Source organism: Telmatherina bonti, assembly GCF_933228915.1.
Source record: "Telmatherina bonti genome assembly, chromosome: 8".
NCBI classification, from domain to species: Eukaryota; Metazoa; Chordata; class Actinopteri; order Atheriniformes; family Telmatherinidae; genus Telmatherina; species Telmatherina bonti.
This window is the reverse complement of record NC_136626.1, coordinates 21158000-21175442: the sequence shown is the minus strand read 5'-3', so window position 1 is coordinate 21175442 and position 17443 is coordinate 21158000. Positions and strand designations below refer to the sequence as shown.

General features: G+C 36.4%; 1 protein-coding gene across 1 annotated transcript; it reads left to right on the top strand.

Moving 5' to 3' along the window:
• Positions 1 to 2712: 2712 nt before the first annotated feature.
• LOC306759882 (desmoglein-2.1-like) lies at positions 2713 to 16525 on the top strand (the record flags this gene model as incomplete). The annotated part of the gene is made up of 14 exons (XM_079245628.1): positions 2713 to 2790; positions 3518 to 3673; positions 3781 to 3919; positions 6183 to 6352; positions 6734 to 6868; positions 7809 to 7994; positions 8156 to 8808; positions 9941 to 10083; positions 10823 to 11044; positions 11764 to 12003; positions 12152 to 12285; positions 13047 to 13331; positions 13429 to 14431; positions 16506 to 16525. 14 exons carry the CDS (start codon positions 2713 to 2715, stop codon positions 16523 to 16525), a joined length of 3564 nt encoding a protein of 1187 aa, XP_079101754.1.
• Positions 16526 to 17443: the final 918 nt, after the last annotated feature.

Below are 17443 nucleotides of genomic sequence, written 5' to 3'. Positions count from 1 at the left end.
TCTTTCTTTGCAGAAATTTTCCTGCTTCTCATGTTGGTGCTTTTCTTGGTGAGTACTGCTCTTTAAGCTACACATATTATTAAGCTTGACACATGAGGATTTACTGCAGTCCCTGAAAGAACATGTTACAGACAAAATTTGTTTTGTCTGTAACATAGGATTTTATCAAATGCAATTGAACATAGGAAACACCGTCTAGATTACTCTATGAAGATTAAAGATTGTCTGGTGATGGTTGCACAAAGCCACACAGTGCGTAAAATTCAAAACGAGGGTTTTAATGTTTTGAGGTGTTAAATTTGGGATTTGTTCGTAAAACGTGGCATAAGTGCTGTTTTGCTTTTGATTTTGCTTTGGGTTAAACTGATAAGTATTATAGTTTATTTAAGCTGTACACATTAAACAGTATCAATGTTTTTTATTGTTTTGGTTTTTTTTTTGTTTCGTTTGTTTTGTGTACACTCTGTTTCTGCCTGGACCAGCTTAACACGCCACTGGGATCATGCTGGAAAAAAGCAAGCAGGTTGATTGTGTGTAATGGCTCCTCCATAGGCCTTGTTTCTGGCACATTCTTCACCTACCCTGTGATAACCTCTGTCCAGTTTATCAGCTTCTTTTTTCATTTGATTCACACTGTTCATGCAAATTAGTGGTACAGTCCCACCCAAGTAGGCAGGACTGGTTTGGACTTGTTCCTCTACATATTTTGCACAGAGCAGACAGAGGGATTTTGCTTCTTTGAAACTTTCAGAGGCCAGATTGAAAGCAGAAATCGAGATCCATAGCATGGTTCATTTTGTGTCTAACAACAGATATGACACATCATATGACCTGTTGAAAAGGTTGAAAAGTTTCTTTTTAGCAAATCAGGCTTCAAACAACATTTAAGGTCAAAATTTCAAAGTACCAAATCTGGAAAGTTAAATCATGTAAAAATCACAGACAGATTAAGCAGTATCATCTTATTCATTTAAATTGTTTCCAGTGACTCAGCAGTTTGTTTAATTTCTTATTATTCTTATTATTCGATGTGAATAAAGAGATTTGCGCAAATGCATAGAGCTGTCACCCAGATAATAAAGAGGGACATTGTCACATTCAAATGTGATTAGTTTTATTATAAGAAGTAGAAACTTGTAGTACTGTGTGCAGATCTTGTTGCGACCTAGAAATATTGGAGCAAAATATGTTTAATGGAAATCATTCTCGTCCAGCAGAAACATTTCAGTTCGTTTTGTCACGGATTAATTGTTCTACTCTGATTTATTGTTGTACACACAGGAATGTGGGACAGTTACAAGCAACACACGTCACCTGCCTGCACACAGTGAGATGGTGTGTGTGTGTGTGTCTGGGTGTGTGTTGTTTTTGGTTAACATGTACCAGTAGTAATGCCTATGACCTTGCTGTCTCCTGAAAACGAAAATCAAAATTGACACTTCTGATGTACTGCATGCACAGTTTTCTCATTCAAAGACGAACATGGTTTATATGCCACATTTTTATCACAAAATGTATCATGTTGTAACATAATAAGTTTTAACTTTTTACAATGAGTGATATGTTTAATACTTTTACTATAAAACTATTACGTTATTATGTAGTAGGTTCCATTTTTTATTTGAGTGACATCTCTGCAACTTTGTAGAAATGACCTTCCAGCTTTGGGGAAATATTGATATCTGATGTGGTTTATAGAGGAATTTTGTTGGTGGTGGTGGTGGGCCCAGAAAACAGTTGAGGGGGTAGTCAGACTGAGACCATTACTCCCTTTGGGATGATACTGCAAGCTGAGCTTGCAGCAGAGGTTTTCTCTGTGACGTAGCTGTAAGATGTATACTTTATGTTTGTTCATTTATCCTTTTTTTGCCAGATTTGTTTCTTGAATATGCCAATATATTTTGTTTTAGTTTGACCTTTTTAAATTTTTATTTATTGTTGATTTTTTTTATTATTATTATTATTATTATTATTATTATTATTATTATTATTATTATTGATAATATTAATATTGATATTGTTGTTGTTGCTGCTTTTGTTGAGGTTTTTTTTTAATCCATTTAATTTTATCGTATGGTCTTTTCTATAGTTTCTCCAGAGTTAATGTATTTTCAAATTAATGACTGGTTTATGTGTTTATTTTATCTCTGTGTCACCTGTGTTTCTTATTTTAATCATGTTTAGCATATAATTTAGAATTTTGAAAATGAATCATTCAGAAAATTTTGGATTACTGGGTACTATTTCTTACAAAATAATACAAAATATTTAATAATCAGACACAGTAATAATGTATAGGCAAACTTTACTTATTGTTTCTGAGTACTGACTCATAGATAAAAATGTTAGTTTCATTATCCCCACTTTCATATCCTGTGTTGCTTTGTATCCATTAGTATTAAATAAAAAAAAGAAAAGTCGAACCAATAATATACTATTAAAAGGCAACAGAAATGAGTTTGGGCTCATTTCCATTCATAAATATAAACAAACAGACATTGAATGTTTTTTCTATAGCAGCCAGTCAACAAGGTGCCCATCATGGGCCACTGAAAGGTTCTACTTGTGGATGGACTGAAAACTGAGCCACAGATAATCATGGTTTGATGTGCATTCTGGTACTTGAGCCACTGCCTCTCACAATGGTGTCCTTCATTGTTTCAGATGAATAGTGCTGAGGCTGCTAAGAAGAGGACAAAAAATGTGAGGAGAATGAAAAGAGAGTGGATCCTACCCCCGACAAAGCTGAAGGAGAACACCGATTACAGCCATTTGGAATTTATTGCCAAGGTTTTTTGGTTTGATTTAAAAATATTTTTACCTTACATAAAAAATCATCCAAGTGTAAAAGTGACCTTTAAAACTTTATTTAAAAAAATTTTTTTTATGAAAAGCCAACTGGCTGGTCTCCCATTAACCTACAGTGAACAGACCTGTTTCAGCTCGAAACAGATTGTTGTCAGTTGAATTAGTCACACGGAGAATTTGTCCCCAGGCTCCAGATTGACACACACATCCAACCACATTTAGTTTTGAACGTTGTGTCTTTTTTCAACTACAAAAATCCATCTGATCTAAATAAGTCTCTGTACTCGGTACATATTGCATTACAGTTTAAAATCAGCATGAAAAGAAACTACTGTACCAATAACTCCACATAAGTCATGACAGAAAACTTGAGAACAAGAAAAAAAATAATGACAAAAATAATGAAGCAGTTATATTTGTGTTGTATTTATGAATATGTTGTGAAAACAGCTCCGTTTAGGTGTAAATATAAGGGCAATAAACAAAAAGGACATATAGAATTACATCAAACAAGGGCCACGGTAGCAAATAACTATGGCTTTTGCCTTAAAATCATCATACAATCAAATTTGTTATTGTGGATTAATAATTATTGTTATAACAACATTTTGTTTTTTTATTGTTAGAAATGTAAAACCTCATTTATGAGAAAGTGGGGGAACAAAATAATGACAAAGAATATTTTGTCAAACACCATTTTTTTAAACAGATTCGCTCTGATAAGGACAAAGAACAAAAGGTAGAGTATTACCTCACAGGACCAGGTGCTGACAGACCACCCTACAACCTTTTTGTGGTAGATCATAACACTGGATTTGTACGACTCACAGGCAAGCTAGACCGGGAAACACATCCCTCCTTCACTGTAAGCCATTTTTAAAATAGAGCTTTTTTCTTTGTTATTTTCTTTAAAATGTCAGTTGGTGTGATTTGTGATCTAACCATATTCTGTGTCCTCATGTAATCTTGCAGCTAATAGGCCTAGCTAAATACAAAAATGGATCCACAGCAGAGGAAGCAATTCCACTGACAATCACTGTCCTGGATGAGAATGACAACTCCCCTTACTTTGAAATGCACAGTGGGAACGTCACAGAGTCAAGCAAAAAAGGTAAGTTTAAACTCAGTTTAGAGTCAGACCTCTTTTAGACTCAGGTAAAGAAAATATGCCATAGTTTCTGCAAGCCAAAAAATGTTTAGTATAATTGCATCAAAAGGTAATGAGATTTGTGGCTTTTGTTATTGTTGTTTGTTTTCTTGTGTTTTACCAAACTTAGTTTAGTCACATATTGTATCACAACTTTGTTGTTGTAAAATCTTAATCACTTGATATCACGAAACATAAAGGTAAATAAAAATAGAATATTTATAAGAAGGTGCTTTATTAACATGAAACATTGTGAAAATATTTACATTTGAATTGCTGCAATTCAAACACCCAAATCAACAGAGTAACATAAGCTCACATTTATTTGTAAGCTGATGTTGACAGACAAAACATAACACATCAATCAGCAGCTATGAGAAAGGATGATCTCTGTCAAATAAGCATGCAGGATCAACTCTAAAGTAAATCTGGAATTTTGTCTGCTGAGTAACATGTTGAGACCTTATAAATAAGAGATTAAACTGAATAATTATCTAACACCAGCTCTCCTAGAGAGTCCTTTAACAGAACCTTTGACTTAATCAGATTGTTCTTCCTTTCCTGACACACTTTGTTAAATAACTGGGCCTTTAGCTGGTTACACCCCTCCCAGAATGTGTCTCTGCTGTGGAAAGTGTTCCTTCAATTCTTAGTTTGCAGCCCTACTCACTGACCACTGTGCATGGACAGTTATACACTGAAGTCTACACTTTTAGCTCACACACTTTTTCATCACAAAATGCAATTGCTCCTTTGCAGTTCCTTGTGTGGTTTGGTAAAAAGTCAGACAATATTTTCTGAACCTCGATCTGTTTTAGAGCAAATAATCGGAGGCTTTTCGGGCTAAAACCAGGAATAACACAAGCAGCTTTACCTTTATAGCACTTTATTGATATTTACTTTTAAAAATAGATATTAAATCAGACAGCTGGGGCTAAACATACTTGGCTTAACTTTTGTAATAGCTATATCTTAATCTTTCAATAGTACCAGTGGCAGTCCTTGTTGCTTCATGTCAGAAGTGGACTGACCATCTGGGCATCATGATTCAGCAAGCAATATGTTGACCATAAGCCTACGCTTTTATTATAACGCAGACCTTTAATGATCACTCACAACATCAGATTACAGTCTCTGGATCTGCACATGGCGTGTGATGTACATTGATGACTTCAGTCCAATATCTTATTTTTCTTCAATGACATCAGGACTAGATAATGATACTGGATAAGATATGTCCCAGTTAGTCAGTGCTGGGAAACGGATCTGATAATGAATCACTGGTAAGCCTTAGTAGCTGTGGCCAAAACTGTATTCAAACATAAACAAAACACACACAAAACACTGAGAGAACTACCACCTGCTGCAATTGATGCCCTTTCATAAACTTACAATTTTTTTTTTTTTTTTAAACCTGTCCTGTCCAACGTCACAGCATACAGTACAGCAATCTGTGTGCCATACTTTTGCCAGACAGATTTGCTCTGTCACAGGAGACATGTCATGAATACGGCTGCCCTTGATATTCTGAATACTTTTATAATTATTTTTATTGAAATCTTCTTTGGTTGTAATATGGCAGTGCTGGACCTGACAGGGGAAATGAAAAAGAGAAAAAAAGAAAAGAAAATTAAAGGAAAGAGAAAAGAAAAAGAGAGAAAAGAAAAGTGTGTCTAAGCTGCTAAAAACACAGTATTCGCAAAAACAATATAAACTACTACAGTATTACACTACAACAAAATATATAAAGTGGAGTAATAATTATGCAAAAGAAACTGAGAAAGAAAAATTACATTAGATAGGAAAAAAATTAATTTAAAAAAAAAACGCACATACACAACCGTTATCAAACATACCTGCAGAGAGACTTAAAAGAAACATCAGCAACCTTTAGTTGGAAGAAGGTGGAAAGATTAACACTTTTGTGGGCACGCACATAAACATACAATTAAAAAGACAGCATTTTTTCTTTATATATATTTCCTTTATATTACATATTTAATTTTAAAATCCACGTCTCACCAATGTAACAACTTCCTTGTGTTGTTCTTTGTTCAGTGTGAACTGAGTTGTTTTAAACCCAGAATATTGCAAAGAACAGACATTAATGCAACTCTCCTTTTCTTCTTTTCCATTTTTTTCCATTTGCACAATTTGAAATCATTCCCCCCCCCCCCCCCCCCCCCCCCCCCCCCCTCTACTGAGATCTTATCTTTTTGTGTTGCAGGAACCTATGTTATGCAGATTGAGGCTAAAGATGATGATGAGAATGGCACGATTAATGCAGAAATCTCCTACTCCATCATCAGTCAGGTGCCAGCAGGCACAGGTCACATGTTCAGGATTGATTCAAAGACTGGGAAACTATACGTTAAAGAGCCTACACTGGACAGAGAGGTAATGGCTTCTGCACACTCACTATGACATCATGCACACATGCTTCAGCCCTTTACTACAAAATTAGATGGAAAGATTTATAATGGTATACAAATGAATACAATTTTTAATTCACCCAGTTATTCAGTTTCATGGGGAACAGTCTTCTACAAAGTTTGAAGTGGTCTCATTAAAAAAAATATAAAAAGCTGACTAATTATTTATGGGGTGAAATTTTTAAAGACTAGCCACATTTTTTTTTTTACCCCTGCTTTCAGCCACATTTTCACACTGAGAAAATGACAGTTGAATTTGATTGACATTTAATCTTTTCATATTTTCTCACAAGAATTGGAATGAGGATGTGTTTTGATGCCTTTTTATCTACTGGTGTCCTAACAGACACATGAGAGCTACAAACTGGTTGTAAGGGGAACTGATATGGGAGGGGCACCAGGGGGACAAGCAGGGACAGGAACTGTAGAGATCAAGGTTCTGGACATCAATGACAACATCCCCACACTGGAAAAATCTGAGGTAAGATGTTTAACCAATAATTTTTGTATTTATCCACACAGTCCTACTTAGTAAATAAATTCAGTAGAAGTTGATGTTGGTGGATTGTCATACCAAAATAAAAAAAAGTAAAAAATAGTCCCTGATTAAATACACAATGTCAAACTTTATTGTCATGTCAACTATATATACAGGGAACAGTGAAATGAAACAGGATCAATATGCAACACACACACATTCACACAAAAAACAAACACACAATTCACAGACTACCACACACACTATGCAGGGTGCACAAGAAAAAAGTTCAAGTCTTGAAATGGACAACAATGCAACAGCGCACAACAACAACAGGAAATGTGACAGGTCGGTGTAGTTAACTAACTATACTAACTGTAAGCACAGTGGTAATATTAGGGTAGGAGGGTGGGGTAGTAAGGTGGAGTGCAAAAATGAAAAGTAGTACAAAAGATGCAGAGGTGTGCAAGAACAGTAGGGGGGAGTAGCAGTAGGCCAAAGTACATTAATAGAATAAAACGAATAAATCTCTGTAGGGTTTTTTCTTGGGATTGACAGACACAGGTGAGAGACAGTCCATAGAACGGTACAACCATGTGAAAAACACAGTCCAGTTCAGTTCACCTGTTAACCTGACACACGTTTTTGCACTGTCAGAGGAAGCTGAGGAACCTGAAAAAACGGACACATGTATGGGAAGACAAAGCAAATTCCAAATGACATAACCAATTCAAGCCTTTTTTGGAAAAAGACACGGCTGGCCAGCACACCACCCTGCAGCCTCAGAATAATTCATGTAAAATCATTCTTCACAATTAAATTAGTTTCTTTTAAGTTCATAATTCACATCACACATGAAAACAGATATGGAGATGGAGGTAAATTATATTCTGCATGATTTGGGATAATGTCAGACATAGATGTTTCTGTTTTATTTTTGCAGTATTCTGGCTCAGTGGATGAAAATGTTGCTGATGTAATCGTAATGAAAATTAAAGCTCTGGACAAAGACCTTACACACACGGACAACTGGCTTACAGTCTTTACAATTGCCAAAGGAAATGAAGATAATCTGTTTTCCATTGAGACAGACAAAAATACCAATGAGGGCATCTTAAAGCTGATCAAGGTAATCATTTCACATGAACATATGATAACAAACATTTATTTTGTTGAGCTTTTTGATAATTATTGTTGCTGTTGCTGCTGCTGCTTGAGTCTCATAGGTTTTAATCTTATACTTTAATGATTTCTGTTCATTTCCCTCTGTCGCCCATCTGGACCAAACAGCCGGTGGACTTTGAAGAATTACAGAACCTTGAACTTGGCCTGCTCATTGAGAATGTGGCACCTTTTGTAGAGGGGGAAGCTATAGCTATGGATGTGGATGTGAAGGTTGGGGAGGGTGGTGGTGGTGGTGGTGGTGGTGGTGGTGGTGGAGGTGGAGGTGGAGGTGGTGGTCTTGGGGTTGGTGTTGGAGCTGGTGTGGATGCTGGTGTGGATGCGGGAGTGGACTTGGGAGTAGATTTAGGTCTGGATGCAGGGCTGGATGCAGGGCTGGATGCTGATCTGGAAGGAGATGTTGATTTGGGGTTGAATGCAGGCCTTAAACCAGCAGGAGGGCTTAAACCGGCAGGAGGGCTTGGTCCTGGAATTGGGCTCAATCCTGGTGCTGGGCCTGGAGTGGGTGCTGGACTTCAGCCAGGCGTTAAACCAGGACCAGGACCACAGCTTAAGCCAAAGCCAAAACCAAAACCAAAGAAAAAACCAAAAAGCTATCCTATTAAGATAGCAGTAAACAATGTGCCAGAGGGTCCATCATTTGTGCCCAATACCAAGGATGTTCCTGTTTCTGAGGACCCATCTGAAATGCCTAAAGATGGCATTGTAGCTGTGTTCAACGCAATTGATCCAGATACAGGAAAACCAGCTGATGATGTCAGGTTAGTTAAGTTATAGTACAAGTATTGTATATTGCACTAGCAATTCTTGATGTTTGACATATTGTCATTTGTAATGTTCACCACATTCACCTTTTAGGCTTAACACACGGTCTTGCTAACATTTGTGAAAATTAAAGGACACCTGAGATCAATGGAAATGTCATTAATTGGTGAACATATAATATGTTACACCATCAATATGGTTTACAATATAAATTATGTCCCCCATCCCTATAGAAACAGTCTTTGGAAAAAGTTAGCACACCCCATGACAGCTGATGACTTCTTCAGTCCTTTAAACAGGCAAACAATCAAAGAAGTAGACTTTTAATGCAATAGCTTGCTCAACCGAGAATTCAACAGCTGTATAGTGAAAGCATAAAAAGTTTCTGTCACTATAAATCATTTATATCAGGATCAGTTCTAAATGTGTCCATCACAAGATTACTTAAGTGTGTCAAGAGATGATCCCACCAAGGGCACAGTGCACTTATTTAGTGCTAAGTTTAGATGGAAAATGATAAAAAATTATACAATCTGATATCAATTGCAGGCTCCTGACATTAACTGTATCAGAACTGTTTCATTGCAGAATTTGTGATTGTTAATCATTTAACTGACATTATTGCATTGTATCAAACTTGTAATTGAGAGCTTTTAGTAATTTCCTGTCAGGGCATGTGCAGCATTTCATCAAGTACAAATATCACCTAAAAAAGATGTACTAAGCCAAATGTAAATGTACATTTAAGCCCTTTATGTAATGAAATGGTTGTGCTTCAATGTGACCCAGAGAAAACATGGTAGGAGAAAACAGCTTAACTGAGTTTTATTAAAACCTTCAAACATTTGATGAAAGTGGGTACATGGTTTAAATATTCACTTGTTGTGAAAACACCGCCTTACTGTATTGTGAAAATATAATTGCAACCAAATCTTTCAACTAAATCAAAAACAAAGATCATGTCTCATATGGGATGAATAATTTCTGAGACCTGTTGCTAGCTTGGCTTTTTTAAATCAATTCTATTCTTAGTTTGATTCTTGCCTGGTGGGTAGCTTTTGCACTAAAATATTTTTTTTATATCAGCTAAACACAATGATATGGTGTTGACTGTTTTTATACCTTCAGTTATGCCAAGGCCTATGATCCAGACAACTGGTTTACTATTGATGAAGAAACAGCGGAGATTAAACTCAACAAGCAGCCAGACAGAGAGTCACCATTCCTAAAGAACGGGGTGTACTATGCTAAAATTCTGGCTATCACGAAAGGTAAATAACACTGTGAGCAATTCTGCTTCTTCTGTGTAGTATTCTCATGAGAGCCGGCCTGTGTCTTCTCCTCTGATGAGTTATGACCTGTCAGCTTATGAGTTGGATGAGGAATTCAGCAGAATACTTTGTAAAGAAACTTTATGACATGAAGCTCATAAATCATGACAGAACTTGTCAAACGTCTCTGTTATTCAAGCTTTATCAGCCCTTATGATGAGCTGATGCCCGGCGGCAAAACATTTGATATTATTTTCCCGTTTCAACAAATCTCTGTATGAGAAAAACAAGACTTTAGAATAATTATAATACAGTTAATAGCTGTTTTGGAATAAAAAAATAAATAAAAAATGCCAACTCTTTACTGTGATAATTTTAGCTTCGAGAGGTGCTGAGTCATTTGCATTAAGAATAAAATATTATTCAACATTTTAAGGTTCTTATTAAAATAACTTTTTTTTCATTTCTTAGGGACAATATGAAAGTGATTTTTATATGAAATTGTGAGACTGCACTTTTTAGATTAATAATAAAAACTTGAACTTATCATTACCTAAGATTCAATATAATACCTGAAAAGGTTTTTTTTTCAAATTTTAAAGAATGGCAGGTGATTAAATCTGTTCAGTAGGAAACAAAAGTTCAATACAAAATAAACCTCTGTGGTAAAAACAAGATCTTTTTTTTATGTGTTAATACTAAAGTTTGTAATGCCCTAACTGAGCTGTCATCCCCTCAGACGTGCCATTCAAGACCGCCACAGGAACAATAGCCATTCAAGTCACTGACTCCAATGACCACTGTCCAACTCTGACCACCAAGCACACCAGTCAGTGCTCCAATCAAAAAACTGTGTATATCACCGGCTTTGATGAAGATTCCAGTCCCAACGCAGAACCATACTCATTCAGAATCCTACCTGATGCTACACGAGGCAAATGGGATGTCGAGCTCATCAACGGTAAGAAAAATCAGTTTGAGGTCAGAAAATATACTTGAGAAATACTTTTCTTTTTACGTTATAAAACTCTTTGACTTTCCTCAATTTAGAGGCTGATGGGTCATTGGTACCAGCATTTCCAATTAAGTAAATATTATGAAGACCCAAAATAACGATAACATTTTATCTTGATATAGTGATGGTGACAAAGTTAGCTTTTTATCTCAGTTAATTTCTGTATCAACAGAACCAGGAAGCTGCTCTTTGAACATACTAACCAGTGATTTTTTATTAAGTCCTTGTTTGTCATATTTAAAAGCATTCAGTAAGATACTATCAGATACATATCTGCTTTTTAATGGGTTGAACAGCATTTGGTGCAAATTCAAAAGGTACTTACAAACCTCAGAGAGCTCAACCATGATAGAAAAGCACAGAATACCTTTAGTCAAATATGAGCATGACGATTATTGAGCCTTTAAATTAATTCCTTTTAAATGAATATGAATAGCTGCTTTATTTGTTCAAAGATTATCTACTGACAAGCATTAAACCACAATGAAGAGGACTTAATAGTGTTATATGAGAGGCTTGGCAATTTTTAGGCTTGCTGTAAACAAAAGTGAATCGAATTAATAGTAATTTTATCAGTAATATAACTGTTGAACTCATAAGACATCTAAAAAGGCAGCTAATTTTGACACAGTGTGTGTTTTACATCTATGTTTTGATGTCTCCAGATACTACTGCTGCTCTTCATTCGCATGAAGAACTGTGGCCTGGCTCGTATGAGCTGCATGTGGAGGTTTCTGATGCTCAGGGTCTGTCCTGCCCGTCCCATGAGGTTTTTACTGTGGATGTATGTACCTGTGAGGAAGCAGAGTCCTGCAGCTTAAGGACATCCAAACTTCTGACCACATCGTCTGACTTGTCAATGACACTCATTGGCCCAATCATAACGGCTATGTGTTTACTGCTGCGTGAGTTCATCATAATAATATAAAACAGTACAGTCAGCCTGACATTAATTAAGTGATTATTTATGAGTCATAAACCATCTCTTGCCGTAGTGTTTTAGGATTCAAAAGAAACTTTGGATTGAGGAGAATGCTTTCCTTCTCTTTGCAGTCATCCCTCTTCTCCTGCTAGTCTGCCAATGTGGAGGAGCTAACACTATTTTCCCCGACCAGTTCACTGATCTGCCGTTTGACGCCAAAGAACATCTGATGTCTTATCACACTGAAGGCATCGGTGAAGATAAGGTGGGTTGGCTTTTTTTCCTCTTATGGAAAGAAAATAGCAGTTCATGGTTGTTATTTTGGCACAATACATTAAATTGTAATCATGAATGAACCACTGTGCAGAACTTTATACGCTGTTGGTTCTATTAAGACGAACACAAATTGAGAACAGGTTCAACTTATTTGTTGCATTCATTTTTTATTCAACACTACCAGTCGAAGACACACAAGTGTGTCCAAATTTGACTGGTACTGTACTTTTTTTTTATTTTATTTGAACATTTTACCTCTCCTTTATATTTTCAATTTAGTGTACGTTAGTTATGCTTTAACAATACATTGTACTGGTATTTCCACATTTTAAAGCTTTTCTTTGTATATAATTCATTCGTTTTATGACATCTTCATCTCTGAATCAGTAACTTTCACTTCAAGTCTGTAACTTGCACTACTAAGATACAGAATATTCTTAACATGTCATTAAGCTTTTCCAGCACTTGGCCAAATTTTACACTGTTTAAACAAGTTCAGTCAAGATCATTCAACCAAGACTGCTGTTTTACAAAACAACATTCTGTAGTATACATGTCAGTGAGTTATTTACAATAACTTTTCTAATAAATCAAAACCATGCAAAATACTGTATGCATAATGCATATTTTCTCTCTCTCTCTCTTTCTTTTTCCCTCTCTCTCTCTCTCTCTCTTTCTCTATCTACCTATCTGTCTATCTATCTATCCATCTCTCAGGATGTTTTACTCCTAAGTCCTTCCATTATACAGGGTATCAAGTATAAACTGCAGACTGCAGCAGGATCACATTTTAACAGCATTTCCTCAGCCATCACAGAAACCAATCAGACCCAATTTTTTAATGAATCACAGCAGATGTTTCAGGACACCAACCAAAAATCAGTGACTGACGGCACCTACAGGTTTTCAGGGGAGTCATACAACGGTATTGATATGATGTCAGTGAGCAGGCACATGCAAAGTCTTGAACAAACAAACGCTCTTTATGAGAATATTGCTCTTCCGGATGCTTTCCTCAGTGATTACTACTCACAGGTAACATATTTGCAGGCACACTGTGCACATACGCATAATGAATTCTGTTAAGAAAATTTTCATTTTATTCTTACTTCTCTTTCTTTGCCCCAAACAGAAAGCAGCATTTGCTTTGCCAGCAGCAGATAGTCTGTTGGTATATGATTATGAGGGCCAGGGCTCATCTGCTGGCTCAGTGGACCTCTCCTACCTTCCGGAGTTTGACCATGACCTGGACTTCCTCAATGACCTTCAGCTAAAATTCAGGACTCTTGCTGAGGTCTGTTTGCCTTCACCACCAGTGGAAATCAAACCCCCCCAGATACCCAAACCAACAGAGGTTATCAAAGCTACAACTGATGTTGTTGAAACAGTTTTGAAGCCCAAGGTTCAGCAAGTTGTTGAGACAAAGCATACTGACGTGAAGACAGAGAAAGTTGTATCATCTTCTAACATATATTCATCATCATCATCATCATCTGTCAGTACAGTAAGCCCGACCTCACCACCCATGACTCTTCCTCAGTCCAGGTTCACCAATATTAGTCGTTCAACTAACATTAGTGATTCTGCTAAACTGACTTATCCAGCTCAGACAGTTGTATTACAACCACAGCCGATTTATTACACCACCACCCCTGTCCTGCAACCCCAGCACTATGTAGTTGCACCACATCTCCAGAGCACAGTTCTGGTAGAGGGTGGATCCCATGGAACCAGTTTTCCAGGCCTGTTTCTTATCAATGGTACCCAGGGTTCATCTGGACTCGTAATTAATGGAACCCAAAGCTCTCTTTCAGGGCTAGTTATCCAGGACACTGAAGCCTCTAAAGGTCTCAAAAGTCCTGTTAGCCCCACAAGTCCAGTCAGATCTACTGTGCTACTACCTAGTAGCCCAACTCTGGCGCAGGGCTCTGCCGCTATGGCAAGCTGGAACATAATGGGACCAAATCCCAATAGTAACTGTATGTTACTCATGGATAAGAGTGTTCTAGGTGAGGCAGAAGAGTCTAAAGCAGGTTCATCTCAAGGCATTTTGCTTAGAGATGGTATCCTGGTAAAGGGGGCTGCTCCCCCTCAGGGGGTAATAGGTTTGGCAGCCCAAGGGACTGTGTACACTAGTTTGTCCTGTCATGCTTTTGCTAAGCATGGGGGAATAGTTATATGGAAAATTCATTTAGAGAAGATAGTGCAAATAAGTTTAAAATCAATAACTGATTTGAAATTTCTTATAAGACAACCTGGTGTGTGGATGTCATCTGTGGCTATAGTGAGCTCGGAATGCAGACAGGCTAACATTTGGTCTGTTTGGATAAGTAAAGCTCATGCCGTGCAGGTTAGCATGAACTTCTTCCAAGAAAATTATTCATTACAGCAAAGTGACACTAGTTATACTCAAAAGGCATGGAAGCAAGACTTTCAAAAAGACCACAAGGTAGTTAAAACTTTAATAAAAAATAGAGATAAGAAAATATCTAAACCAAGAAACATTAAGATAAAATCTCTCTATTTAAGCTGGTATATCATAAAAAGCTTGTTAATAAGGTCCAAACATTGTGAAAAGTGCAAAGGGGGGTTTTGTACCACATTAAATATAGACATTTTTAACTTAATGGAGTGTTTTGGTTTAAAGATGTATCATTTTTCAACTTGTTTTAAAAGAACATTTTCCATTAATAGTAAAGAGCACCCATCCCCTGTTTTTTATTATCAACATTACTTCTTAACTATAATTCCAGTCTTTTTTAAATCAGAAATTTGTCAGCACCCCTAGTGTTTTGTTTTGTTTTTGCTTTTCAACACAATTTATCATTTTATTTTAATAAGTATGTTCTGTAATTTTGTGTGATGAGCCAAATTAAATCTGCTTTGGCCAGTTATGTACAGAAGATCCATAAATAGTTTACTGTTAAAGCTAAGAATATTGTATTCTCATTGCACCTATACCTTTTACAAAAGGCCAAAAAGTCTGCATTCTTGTAGAGTGTGCAGTATAAATAAAATCAAGGAGCCCGATCAATATGTCACGGAAAAGTGCAGATTTGGTGTTGGGCTATCAAAACTGTCAAAAACCCCTTAGTGTACCAAAAACCCATCAAATATGGTGACACAACACAGTTGCAGAGAAAAGGAAGACCACTGAAAAAGGTGGGTCTTTATTACAGCTTTAACTAAAGACCACAAATCACCTTGTACTAGATGAACTCTAGAAGGAACTCCACAATAATGACTAGAGTCTGTCCATAAGACCACTTTAAGACACAAAGTCTACATCAATATTGTCTGTGAAAAATGGCCTTTGCTTGAGGAAGAAGGCAAAAAAAAGTCTGTTTGGAGTTCACCAAAAGCTACTAGCCTCTGCAAACATGTGACACTGCTTTAAAAAAATCCCCATGTAGCACAAATCCATTGCCAGCTAAAAGGTGAAGGCTGAAGTTAGTTACATCATTCTGTGAGAATCTTTATCACTAGCTGAGACTAAAAAAAAGAAAATTGGTCAAAACTGAAAGAATGCTGTCTGGTCTAGTTGGACAGAATTATGTCATAATTCCATCAAGATGTATTGTTAAAGTGCCCTGAAAGTACTTTTATTTAATATCAGTACTGGATACCCTGTGATGGATTGATCCAGGGTGTACCCTGCTTCTCACCAGATGAATGCTGAGATAGGCTTCAGCTCCGGCTCTGTGCAACCCTCAACTGGACCAAGCGTTTAGGAAAATAGATAGATAGATAGATAGATAGATAGATAGATAGATAGATAGATAGATAGATAGACAGACAGACAGACAGACAGACAGACAGACAGACAGATAGATAGATAGATAGATAGATAGATAGATAGATAGATAGATAGATAGATAGATAGATAGATAGATAGATAGATAGATAGATAGATAGATAGATAGATAGATAGATAGATAGATTTGTTTGCTGAAAACTAAATTGAACACATTTATGGTAATGTGGCTAAAACTAAGCCACAGAAACTGTTGGAATTCATGAGTCTGGAGGCTGAATAAAAAATAATTAAGTAGTATAATGTCAGTTTAATGTTCTCAATATGGTTATAAAGCGGTAAGGGTTGGTTCCTATCATTTAACTATCATTCAGGAATGGCTTAGACAGGACTCCACCCACTCCACCCCCCCATAACCTACCATATATTCTCATGTACTCCTAATGTCTCATCAGGTTTAAGGGGTCAGGGCTGAAATCTCTACTTTTATCTAGCATTTTTTCTTTTTCTTTTTTTTTTTACAAAGCTGACATGAGGGAGTGGTAAGTGTAGAAGTAGATCTGAGGTTTTTCATGTGTCAATAAACTGTTTTACTTTCATTTTTACTCAGTTGCTTGTTTTTTTTATTAATTAGACACTCATTTTTTATGTAGCTTCATAGTCAGAGCCAAAAACATCATGTCTGCAGTGTGGAGCTTGTGTAAAAGGTAGGAAAGAAGCCATAAGACCTATATTTTTCGTTATTTGGAGTATCATTAACATCTGTTTCAAACTTTTAAATGAACTTGTATTTGTTGAACAATGAAATAATGCCAAACTGAACATTACTTATTTTTCTTTTGCACCTTTATTTCATTGTGAACATTTGTTCTTCTTCACTTTCTGGAGGGAAAAGTTTGTATATTGTCTCCTTATTATACAAAAAATTCAATAAAAACCTTTGAGTTTTGTGATTATTATTGTAAGAATTTCCCTGGGTTTGAATGCTTGTCTCTTGTCAACCATTAAATAACCAATAAAGGATCTATTAAATTGATCCCAGGTGCAGGGAGAGAACTTCTCTTCAGCGTACCTAAAGAGATGAGCGTATTATTTGTTGTTTTATGCAAACTCAGTAAACAAAGGAGGAGAGTTTTAGTTTGTCTATATCATTTACAAGGTGAGATCATAATTATTAACATCTCAGGCCATTAAGGCTAGTGGAGGAAATACCCAAAAAACTGCCTGCAGGATAGTTACAAAGGCTAATCAGACCCCCATATCACCACAAAGGACCTTGTGGAAGTTTTAGCTGACTGTAGTGGCCCACTATAAAGCGCACTTGTGCAAGAGCATTTAAACTTTAAGAAAGAATTTACTAATAAAAATCTTTCCTATGTCTTCACTTTAAGTT